General features: G+C 42.5%; 2 protein-coding genes across 2 annotated transcripts in view; one reads left to right on the top strand and one right to left on the bottom strand.

The window, feature by feature from the left end:
• The window catches only part of LOC114564684 (galactose-specific lectin nattectin-like), a 225,297-nt gene that overhangs the window by 20,590 nt on the left and 191,760 nt on the right, over positions 1 to 12,947 (bottom strand). The gene's annotated exons all lie outside the window — the stretch shown is intronic.
• The window catches only part of LOC114564691 (L-fucose kinase), a 4,963-nt gene continuing 296 nt past the window's right edge, over positions 8,281 to 12,947 (top strand). The window contains exons 1-2 of the mRNA XM_028592183.1: positions 8,281 to 8,379; positions 10,957 to 11,180. Coding sequence (XP_028447984.1) covers positions 8,316 to 8,379; positions 10,957 to 11,180 — 288 coding nt within the window. The 5' untranslated portion in view covers positions 8,281 to 8,315. The remainder of the gene's footprint in view (positions 8,380 to 10,956; positions 11,181 to 12,947) is intronic.

The following is a 12,947-nucleotide window of genomic DNA, read 5'->3' as shown; positions in this document are numbered from 1 at the left end:
AATCTGAATGCCTCTTATAGCAATTCATTTATAACAGGTCTTTCATCTTTCAACATTCGCAGGTTGCTTTGTGATAATGTTATGACTACCAAGAGAATAAAATAAAAAGAATGATACTAAAAAAAACAGATGACCATTGACCATTAAACCATTAATTACCTTCTGCATTTTGGAGATAGTCCCTCCAGAAAGTAACAACCATCTCCTCAGCAGCTCTCTTGTTGCTCCCTTCTGGAGAGAGACGAATGCTGAAAAGATCATCCACAGCTCATAGCAGAACAATGGTCGAAAGCTGTCTGGATGTCGTCGTATTTGGTCCTGAACCCAAAGAGTTTTCACTCCTTCACAGAATCTGTACAAACAACATGGAATAATTGTGCAATCCATAATTCAATTGTACACTGTCAAATTGTCCCTTGGTTTAATACAAACATTAGATTTTGTGAAGCTAGTCTTACACCTTGTTGTTCAATGGTTAAAATTATGACTCCTTTTGAGATTGATCTGACTGTACAACAACTAACACTGAATACCTTTGAAATGGACTTTGAACCCTGTGGATGACCTGAAACATGACAATGTCTTGTACCAGCAGATCCCTGTCTCTTATCGACCGCATAGGCCTCAGACATCCTGCATTGGCCAAGTAGTCAAGCAAAGGTGCATTTGACTCGAGTGGGATGAGCGAGACGAACGCAACTCATGGCACCTGATTGGATGAATGCGTCACGTGGGTCTGGCTGCTCCCGAATTTCAAGACAGATTCTAATGGCGTCTCGTTCTGGATACCATCTTGTATTTTACAGAAATAGTTCACCAAAACATGTTTCTGAAAACATTTCAAGAGAGAAATAGGCCGTGCAGTTGCTGAATCTGTCTTCATTTCAGGCCAAAACATCAGGCCACTTACGTAGGCTACGGAGAAAGCTCCGCAGAACTGAGAAACAGTCTTAAGTGTGGTGTTGGGGAACACTGATTACTGGATAGAGAGCTGATGCTGCAACGTTTCTGATGATGAGATGAAGAAGTCATGTTTGATAAAAAAGCTGACGGTTGGCAAGGAGATCTGATAGATAACATTTTACTGGAACTGAAACTAACTAACCACCCCACACACACACACACACACACACACACACACACACACACAGAGACACACACACACACACACACACACACACACACACACACACACACACACACACACACACACACAGAGACACACACATACAGAGACACACACACATATACAGTCACACACACATATACACACATACACACACACACACACACACACATACACAGACACACACATGCAGGCATACACACAGGCACACACATATACACATACATACACTCTTAAAACTGCTGGGTTACCAAAATAACCCAACTTGGGTTATTTTGGTAACCCAGCGCTGGGTCCAATATGGACCGATCCAACGCTGGGTTGTTTTAACCCAGCAGGGTTGGGTTATGGCTTTGACCCAGCATGTTGGGTTATATTTTCTACCCAAAAATGGGTTAAAATGACCCATGTTGTTGGGTTAATACTACTCAAAATGGGTTGGAAAAATACAACCCACCTTCTGGGTTATCTGTTTTTTTTTTTTTTTCACTAGATGTTTTGCATTATGAAATGTATTGATGAAATTATGAAATAATCACGCACATAACATCTCAGCATTTTGTTTTTATTGCTACAAGCCAAATATATCACTTAAGACAAAATTAAACAGTTCAATACCTTTCAGTTAACATTACATGACAGCTACAGTTTATTGGAAAATAGTGTCGGGCACACTGACTTTGATGAATTTACTGTTTATCAAATGAGACAAGAAGCTAGCACTGCGGTCCCTCCGCCGCATCAAAAAAAACAAAGAAAAAAAAAGATGCTGTATTTCTCCGACATGCTGTATCAACGTTACCGTTTAAAACACTTTCCAAGTTAGTGGGGATGTATACCGCTCCAAACCAACATTAAAAACGTAGTAATCTTCCCTCAGAGTTTAGTTTTGTTTCTAAACTATGTGTAAAATGAGCGGTGACGTTAAATCATCTGTGTGACGTTTATGTTTTCAGGTAACTTTACTGTTTACATTGTGAGAAGGAGGAAATGGTTCTAACATTTCACTTTAGATGTGTGTGAATGTCACCAGGAGTCATTTATATAGTTATATTTTATAGTGATCCATTATCTGTTCAAAAAATTTTCTATTCAAAAAAAAACAGAAAATAAATATTTGTGTGTGCTGGAAAATCGTTAGAAAATATGAAATTGGAATCGGCTAAAATCGATATCGGCAGATCAAACTCAATGAAAAATTGGAAATTTGAAACAGCCTAGTAAGTTGAAATCGGTGCATCTCTATTTATTACATCATTAAACGGACAAAATAGTCACAATTTCTCAAACTTCATGCATTGAACTATCAACTAGCAATCTGAGCTCTCATTAATTTGACAGTGTTTGATTCAAGTCCTGGTATCTGAAAGACGGTAGTCTAGATGAACTCCCAAAATTTAGCACAAAGTTGACATTGAACAACAATCCCAGCACCACAACACAACATTTTATTTTGTAAGATTCTAGCTCACCATGCCTGGAGTGTCCACTAAGCATGGAAACTCTGTGCTAATGTCTAGCATTGATGTAGTCCCAGTGCTGGGATCCACTGTGCCCTATGGATGGCAGTCTCCAGCATGTGTTGGCCAACCTGGGACTGTGGCCAGATGTTATTCTTCAGTCACTCCGTCAATTGGATGAACCGCTCTGGAGTTCTAGTTGGTTCTGTGAGGAGCAGAGAAATCGATAAGTTCTACCAAGCTGTGACATATTAAGATATCTAATGTTTTAATAGAGTGGGCCGGTTTCCCATACAAGAATCAAGCCTAGCCCTAGACTACAAGAACAATTAAATGAACAGTTATGTAAAAAGTTTAATCTCTGTATATGAAACTGGCCCATAGAGTTCAAGTAAGAAGTACTTGTTATGTTGCAAACAGGAGAGAGGATAAGTCAAATCCACTTCTAAATGCATCAACATGAATAGGATTGAAATGGAGGAGCCAGACATCTTGCTGTACCTGGTAAAATGACTCGGGTGTCTTGTGGCACTCGTGATGTTAAATGTACTCGTCTGCCAGAGTGGAGTCTTTTTCAGACATTACGGAGATGCTCTTCCAGAAAGCCTGTTGTGGGTTTATGCCCTCTCTCTGGGGTGAACCATGCGTCGTCCTAAAGTTTAGAAGTAAACAAAAATGATTAAAAAAAAAAAAAGAATTCAAACACATTAGGTAATAACTAAGCCAGAAGCAACTCTGAAAGTAAGAGCTGAAGTAAAAATTAGGATAAAGCTGAGCCAATAATAGAATAGCTCTTGCCTTACATGTCCTGCCTGATTCTGCACAAAAAGCTCAAACTTGGTTGATGTTTTCTTTCTAAAGATGATCGTATTGTGTTGCAACTTATGTTGTAAGGTTTAAGCCCATGTTTTTTAGGGTAACTCCCTTCACTTTACCGCCAGTATCAACACATGAAGCCACCTTGTCTTGAGAAGCTTGTGGTTTGTTGTTCACTTTTAACTCACTTTGCATTATCTTTTCATCTCTTTTTCCTCTTGCACTCATAAATGCTACTCTCACCGCTCGCTTTCCTTCTGCGGCCACACTGTCCCTGATTTAAGGCACCTGCCACACTACTCTCATAACAGGTTTTTAACCCCCATATTACGTGATACACTGCTTTCTCACCAACCATCACAGCCCTAGCAGGGATTGTCACATTTGCTTTAGGTCAGTTCATTATTGTGTGGTTAAAAACTTCCATAGCCTGTGCCTTGACAGTCCTTCAGGCATGGAAACTGATCCACAATTGATGATGCCAGCATAGCCTTTGCACCTGAAGATGGACTTGACAACAATATGAATTTTATTAACATTTAACACTACCACATAACACAATATATTGACAGTTTTTTTTACAGTAATTATCAAAAAAATAATATAAAATAAAAAAATAAATCAAGATTGCACTAACTGATCCCAGATCAAAGGGATGAGATAAGTAGTTTAGATGCAGTTCACATTAGTGAAGAACTAGCCCACAACTTAAAAATAATAAAATAATCTGTGTGTGAAAAATACTTACTTCTCTCCAAAGTGCACAACTAGTGGGACACAAGTATCCGGACCATGGCACGTCTTTCATTATTTATGTGATTCTGTTCCTCAGGACCACTAACCATGCATTTTCCATCAGCTGTCTTAAGGATCTCATACGGATATTCTATAAAAATGATTAATGAACAGAGAAAGAAAGTATATACATATATATGAATATCATGACTATGCCTCTGACTTACATCAAAATTGTCCAATCAAAGTGAAGCTTTTAAAAAAGCTTCTCACTCAATTAAAAATAAAATAAATTACCATGAACTTACAAATGTTGCTCCTTGTTCCAAAGAAGCTCTGTGTTGCTCTGAAGGCAGCCGGTTCGGGGCTGGGACTTGAATCCTTAAAAGTATATCAAAGAAATAACAGCTTCATTACCAGGTTCCATTCCACAAAATCAATATTTTGTATTGCTTAGTATACATACTAGTTGATATAACTTTTCCACAGCAATATCAAGTCTGATTATAGATCATATTACTAAGATGAGTTGCAATAAATAAAGTAGCATAAGTCATGACCTGCCCCCACTGCTAAAAAAATCCTAAAGGAAACACTGTAATCTACAACAGAACTAATGCAGCCCAGCATAGTGAAGTATAGGCAGTACAGACTGTAGCATCCCTGAAATGATTTGTCACTTTCAAGACTACAAATCAACACAAAAACAGCAAAAAAGAATCAGTAAAAAATCTAAAAACGCAACTTTGTCCATCCTATTTAAGCATGTGTCACCCAAGATACTGTAATACAGTACATATTTCCATAGTACAGCATTTTCTTCAGACCAAAGGTTACAAAGTCTAGGGATGATAATCAACTGTTAAAAAGACTGAATTTGAGTACAAGCCGACAATACTAGCTAGCTGCTACTGCTAAGTTTAACAACTTCAACATTAGTCTCGCTTTGCCAGACCATCTACATTATGAAAATGTAGCTACAGCTTATCCATATTAAGCGTCACGTTACACAATACACTTACATTCAAATATGCGCTAATATTGTAGAAACACAACCGTCTCGTTATACTTCTAATTATTGTAAAAAACCGCTAGCTTGATTTTATGCTGACTCACTTGAGGCTAGGCTAACGTTAGCCAACATTACCTTAACTACATATTAACAATACAGAAATACACCTAAACACAAACATACCTCGTAACTGTTAGGCTGCTTAACACATAGGAGGGGGCAAGTCTCTACTTTATCATTGTCCTCTTTTGCGTTATTATCAGGTTTTATAAAAAGTCCGAGAGCTCAGGCCATAACGCTAACGTTCCTATTTGCCTCCTCCTCTCCATCATCTTCACTGTCAAGTGCGTCAATCAATCATGACGTTCGGGATGCTAAATAATACTCATAACGTTAACCCTATATAGTTAATTCCGTGTAAGGAGTAATGTGTGTTTACAGTTAGGAACCAAAATAGCAATATAGAGATTTACTAGCTAACGTTAAAGGAGAGGCATTTAGCTAGCTAGCTACAACAGATAAGTTTTAAACTCTTGAGCCAACGGCTAATTGTTAACGTTAATGTCCTTATAGCTCGCTGGCTAAAGGGAACTAACGTTATGGTTAACCATACAGAGAGCTAAGTTAATGCTAACATGTCTTTCAGTTCACACTATCATTAAAATTGTCTGGCTATAATAACCTATTTTTATTGTTTTACCGTCTGAAACTGATCACTTACCGGCAGCTATGGTCGTTGACGTCCTGGCGCCTTCTGTCCAGAAATGGCGGAAGAACGAGCCTCGCTTTCATTTAACCCATCGTGTTGGGTCACAATCTTTGACCCAACGTTGGGTCAAATCTACCCAACCTATAACCCAACAGCCTTAACCCAGCAATTGGGTTATTAAAATAACCCAGCGTTTTTTAGGGTGTATAGACCCTTTGCACGTGACGTCACACTCTACTCCCGCGAATTATGAACGCCATGACGGACGGCACGTCAAACGAGTGTGTTCGCTGTTCTTGTTCTCACATACACAATCTGCAGAGTAATCCTCACCAACACAAGCATGTGTATGTATTCCCTTTCTGTTTTAAATGACTGATAAATAATAATAATAAAACTTCCTCACCCAGCTAGCTGCCGTGCTAACCAGCTGTTCCTGCTAGGTCAGGTCCCACATAACTATCATCGGATATTCACTGACCTACATATCCCAAAAAGTACATATTACAAAAAATATTGCTTAAATTAAAGATGACATGGCACGGAAACTAGCTTCCAAAAGGGCCAAACAACTGAATTAAATGCGGGTCTGCGGAGCTCCTACCCCGGTTAGCCGACCAGCTAGCTGCAGCCAGAGCCACATCGCTCTGCTAGCTTTGGACTTCTCGCTAGCTGCTGCCCATCGCGTCGAAATAGATAGATGTTACATTATGTGTGGTTAATACTGATCATAGACACTCCGTGATTTACTGCATGGATTAACGTGTTATGAATTATTTCCCAGAGCTGGGATGCATTCAGGCATCCATTAGAAAGATGCATCGGCTCAGCCAGCGAACAACGGTAGCTACGTGCCTGTAGCTAGCTTGCCCTGCTAGCTGATAGCCGTTAGCTGCCGTCCTGTGAGTGTATTCAGACAGGCTTCTGTGATAATCATCCCAATAACAATCCACGGTGGTGTGGCTATGTCCTCCAGAGGACAGGTCATGTCAGGTCTGGAAGTGTATTTCCCCCCCCCCCAAAAGAAAAAAAACAGTAGTGCGGTAGTAGCTGCTAGTTGTAGCAGGAAAAGGTAAACAGTAGTGTGCCGATCGGAGCGTAGTGTGTGAAGAGTGAAGGGCAGGAAGAAGCTTGGAGTAACGTAACTACGGAGAACATGGCAGATGTACAACACACGGAAGAGCCTTTTGAGTTTGATGGTGAAATATTAGGAGTTCCAAAGGGATAACATGGCACGAACAAAAACTAACCTTTCTTAAATTATACAGATAATCAGTCACTCTCTCACTCACTCTACCACACACACACACACACACAGACACACACACACACACACACACACACACACACACACACACACACAGACACGACACACACACACACACACACACACACACACACACACACACACACACACACACACACACACACAGACACGACACACACACACACACACACACACACACACAGACACGACACACACACACACACAGACACACACACACACACACACACACACACACACACACACAGACACGACACACACAGACACACACACACACACACCACGACACACACACACACACACACAGACACACACACACACACACACACACACACACACACACACACTCCTCCTCACATCACACACACACACACACACACACACACACACACACACACACACACACACACCAGACACACACACACACACACACAGACCCGACACACACAGACACACACACACACACACACACACACAGACCACACACACAGACACACACACACACACAGACACGACACACACACACACACACAGACACACACACACACACACACACACGACACACACACACACACACTCCTCACACATCACCACTCACACACACACACACACACACACACACACACACACACACTCCTCACACACACATCACACACTCTACACACACACACACACACACACACACACACACTCCTCCACACACACACATCTCCTCCTCACACACACACACACACACACATCACACACTCTACACACACACATCACACACTCCACACACACACGACACACTCCTCACACACACACACACATCACACACTCTACACATCACACACACACATGACACACTCCTCACACACACACACACACACACACACACACACACACGACACACTCTACACACACACATCACACACTCTACACACACACATCACACACTCTATACACACACACACACACACACCAATATACAGGTATAACCTTCAGGTCCCTTACGTACGCTACAGAGAAAGCTCTGCGTGGAGCCTCCACAGAACCTGTGTTCTTCTGATGGACATGATTCTCCCACAATGCACTGCACCAAAGGACACGGAGCTGGAGGAATGAGCCATTGATGATGCTGATGGTTGTGTGTGCAGGATGTGGTCCGTAGCTGGTACAGCCGTCTGCCCGCCATGGTCCACAACGCCCAGCAGCTGGTGGCCAACTCAGAGGAATGTGCCAGGGCCTGTTCACGCGGTGAGAGCCCCAACCGACGCTAAAATCACCCCGATCACCCCCATCTCTTATTAAAATCCATCTTCCTTTGACTGCTCTGAGATCAGAGTACTTTGACGGTGACTGTCAGCACCCGATCCGTTCCACCGGCACGATCCATTCTGCGCATGTGCAAGATGATACATGATGTACAGCACAGGCCAAAAGTTAGGACACACCTTCTCATTCAATGTGTTTCCTTTTTATTTTCATGACTATTTACATCGTAGATTCTCACTGAAGGCATCAAAACTATGAATGAACACATATGGAATTATGTACTTAACAAAAAAGTGTGAAATAACTGAAAACATGTCTTATATTTTAGATTCTTCAAAGTAGCCACCCTTTGCTTTTTTATTAATAAGGGAAATAATTCCACTAATTAACCCTGACAAAGCACACCTGTGAAGGTAAAACCATTTCAGGTGACTACCTCATGAAGCTCATTGAGAGAACACCAAGGGTTTGCAGAGTTATCAAAAAAAGCAAAGGGTGGCTACTTTGAAGAATCTAAAATATAAGACATGTTTTCAGTTATTTCACACTTTTTTTTTTTGTGTAGCACGGTGGCCCCAGTGGTTAGTGCTGTGGCCTCACAGCAAGAAGGTTCTGGGTTCAAATCCAGGCCTTTCTGTGTGGAGTTTGCATGTTCGTGTTCTCCCCGTGTCTGCGTGGGTTTTCTCCGGGTTCTCCGGTTTCCCCCACCACTGAAAATATGTTCCCCTAACTAGCTGATGTGCTACACATTAGCACCCACCTCAAATGAGGTTTGAGTTTCTATGATAAAGTGCTATATAAATGTAATAAAAAATAACTTTTTTGCTAAGTACATAATTCCATATGTGTTCATTCATAGTTTTTAATCTACAATGTAAATAGTCATGAAAATAAAAAGGAAACACATTGAATGAGAAGGTGTGTCCAAACTTTTGGCCTGTACTGTATGCCATGACGTATGCGCAGATGATAATACTGTTTTACGACCTGCCCAATCTGTTCCACGCTAGCCTCCACCAGCTAATTCGGCTAACCGCTAGCTGACAGCGATTCAGTCTAAAATAACGCATGCGCGGAACGGATTGTGCAGGCAGAACGGACAGCTAGATTCAGTCTAAAATAACGTTAAGTCAAACGTAACGGGAGAAACAGGCTACCGCTACATTAAGACTCTACAGTAATAACAATAAAGACCAGTGTTGAGTGATTGGATTTTAAATGTGTAAAGTAAAGTACAGCTGACCTAACAGCTGTTATATATGTTAACGCTTATTGTCGGGTTTTATTTTTAGGGTCTTTTAAAGTTATTACATGCTGTCTCAGCTAGCGGTTAGCCGAATTAGCTGTTAGCTAAACTAACGTTAGCTTAACTGTGGAGGCTAACGGCAGACCGCTACAATCAGCTAGCGGTTAGCCAAATTAACCGTTAGCTAAACTAACGTTAGCTTCCCGGAGGAGGCTAACGGCAGACGGCTATAATCACCTAGCCGTCCGCCAAATTAGCTATTAGCTAAACTAACGTTAGCTGGAGGCTAGCGTGGGTACAGATCGGGTAGTGTCCTAAATCCTCGTACCACAGCGCATGCGCAGAACGGATCGTGCAGGTGGAACGGATCGGGTACTGACGGGAGCCCTGCTACACAAAATCGTTTTACTTGCATTTTTTGAAATATGTCAGGTCCATATATGTGTTTATGTGGTGAATGTGAAAATGAACTACTGCTACCTCCTCTGTCAGCTCTAGTCACTGAACAGAAATAAGCAGAGAAATCAGACCAATCACAAGAGCTGGTCAGTCTGACATCATACTGCCTGAGCTCATTACTATTCATGAGCTCGCCCAGTTGGGCTGGGGTAAAGGATTCTGATAGCCAGGCTCTCATTGGCTAGCTGTTAGCCAATCAGAGTCAAACAGCTTAGCTTCTAACAGTGTGTGTGTGTGTGTGTGTGTGTGTGTGTGTGTGTGTGTGTGTGTGTGTGTGTGTGTGTGTGTGTGTGTGTGTGTGTGTGTGTGTGTGTGTGTGTGTCTGTGTGTGTCTGTGTGTGTGTGTGTGTGTGTGTGTGTGTGTGTGTCTGTGTGTGTGTGTGTGTGTGTGTGTGTGTGTGTGTGTGTGTGTGTGTGTGTGTGTGTGTGTGTGTGTGTGTGTGTGTGTGTCTGTCTGTCTGTGTGTGTGTGTGTGTGTGTGTGTGTGTGTGTGTGTGTCTGTGTGTCTGTGTGTGTGTGTGTGTGTGTGTGTGTGTGTGTGTGTGTGTGTGTGTGTGTGTGTGTGTGTGTGTGTGTGTGTGTGTGTGTGTGTGTGTGTGTGTGTGTGTGTGTGTGTGTGTGTGTGTGTGTGTGTGTGTGTGTGTGTGTGTGTGTGTGTGTGTGTGTGTGTGTGTGTGTGTGTGTGTGTGTGTGTGTGTGTGTGTGTGTGTGTGTGTGTGTGTGTGTGTGTGTGTGTGTGTGTGTGTGTGTGTGTGTCTGTGTGTGTGTGTGTGTGTGTGTGTGTGTGTGTGTGTGTGTGTGTGTGTGTGTGTGTGTGTGTGTGTGTGTGTGTGTGATTGTGTGTGTGTCCTCAGGTTCTCTGTCGGGGCTGGGTGTGTGTCTGGAGCTCTCGTGGCAGCAGAAGAAGCTGATGGCCCCGGGCTGCGAGCCGGCCTCGGTGAGGGCCATGATGGAGGCCCTGCAGCCCCTGGTGCTGGGTCAGAGCCTGGCCGGCGCCGGGGGGGGGGGCTTCCTCTACCTGCTGACCCGGGAGCCCCGGCAGCGGCTCGCCGTGCTGCGCGTCCTCGGCAACACACCGGTAAGAACCAATCAGGGGCCAAGGAGTCACACGTAACCTCAATTTAAAGGAACGCGCCAACTTATTGGGACTTTATCTTATTCACTGTAACCCCCAGAGTTAGACTAGTCCATACATACCCTTCTCATCTCTTATTGGGACTTTATCTTATTCACTGTAACCCCCAGAGTTAGACTAGTCCATACATACCCTTCTCATCTCTTATTGGGACTTTATCTTATTCACTGTAACCCCCAGAGTTAGACTAGTCCATACATACCCTTCTCATCTCTTATTGGGACTTTATCTTATTCACTGTAACCCCCAGAGTTAGACTAGTCCATACATACCCTTCTCATCTCTTATTGGGACTTTATCTTATTCACAGTAACCCCCAGAGTTAGACTAGTCCATACATACCCTTCTCATCTCCGTGCGTGCTGTAACGCTGTCTGACGGCTCCAGCATTAGCTTAGCCTAGCACAGATCCTGCAGGTAACTGGTTCCAACTAGCCTACTGCTCCCAATTGTGACAAAAGTGACAAACTAACTCCAACATGTTCCTATTTACATGTTGTGATTTGTAGAGTCACAACAGGTGGAAGAATATAGTACTTGGACGGAGTGATATGCTCGCAGCAAGCCTGTCTGAGAATATAGTTCCCGGTTTGTTTACTGTTAGAAGATGGCTGTGTCTCATGTTACGTTGTTTTTTGTACACGCTGTGACTCTATAAATCACAACATGTAAATAGGAACATGTTGGAGTTAGTTTGTCACTTATTGGGAGCAGTAGGATTACTGGAACCATTCACCTGCAGGATCTGTGCTAAGCTAAGCTAATGCTGGAGCTGTCAGACAGCCTTACAACACGCACGGAGATGAGAAGGGTATGTATGGACTAGTCTAACTCTGGGGGTTACTGTGAATAAGATAAATTCCCAAAAAAGTCGGCGTGTTCTTTTAAAGTGCCCATATTATGCTCATTGTCAGGTTCATAATTGTATTTTAAGGTTGTACCAAAATAGATTTACATGGTTTAATGATCAAAAAACACCATATTTTGTTGTACTGCACATTGCTGCAGCTCCTCTTTTCACCCTATGTTCAGCTCTCTGTTTTAGCTACAGAGTGAGACCTTTTTTCTTCTGTACTATCTTTGATTGCACTCGCACATGCTCAGTAGCTCAGATCGTAGATCATGTCAGCTAGCTCCACAGACAGTAAAAGAAAGGCTGTTTCTCCAACTTCAGTCAGGCAGGATCAGCTGGGAGACTTCTTCTAAACCAGGGAGCACATGGAAGTAGTTCTTTTGGAGATTAGGGTGACGAGCTAGCATGCTAACGTTTGCCGCTAGCATGCTAACGGTTGCGGTTAGCTAGCTCGTTTCGGCTAGTGCGTAGAAAGCCGAGCCGATGTTGACCAGCTCACCAGGAGACTGAAGGCAGGACACCTTCAGAAACCAGATCTCACTCAGAACACCATGGATGGATTTATTTCAAAGTCTGTATGCGTGTGGAAGCACCAGAGACACAAAATAACTCCCCAAATCACCAGAAAAAGTGATTTTTGTTTCATAATATGAGCACTTTAAGATGGTAAAACTGTGAATTCAAGCCTTTTTAACCATCGAGGCCAGGTGGTTACCGACGATCAACAGCCTTTTGGTTAATTCTGGCGTTGCCAGAAAAAATAGTAGGGTACTAAACTATGTATAACACATATCTCTGTCTGTGTTGCTTAGAATACATGTAGAGGCCAATCACAGAGACTCATAAATGAAATAATA

The sequence above is a fragment of the Perca flavescens genome, chromosome 11 (assembly GCF_004354835.1).
Source record: "Perca flavescens isolate YP-PL-M2 chromosome 11, PFLA_1.0, whole genome shotgun sequence".
In the NCBI taxonomy this organism is placed as follows: Eukaryota; Metazoa; Chordata; class Actinopteri; order Perciformes; family Percidae; genus Perca; species Perca flavescens.
The sequence above is the reverse complement of the archived record's forward strand: the minus strand, read 5'-3'. Positions and strand labels throughout refer to the sequence as shown.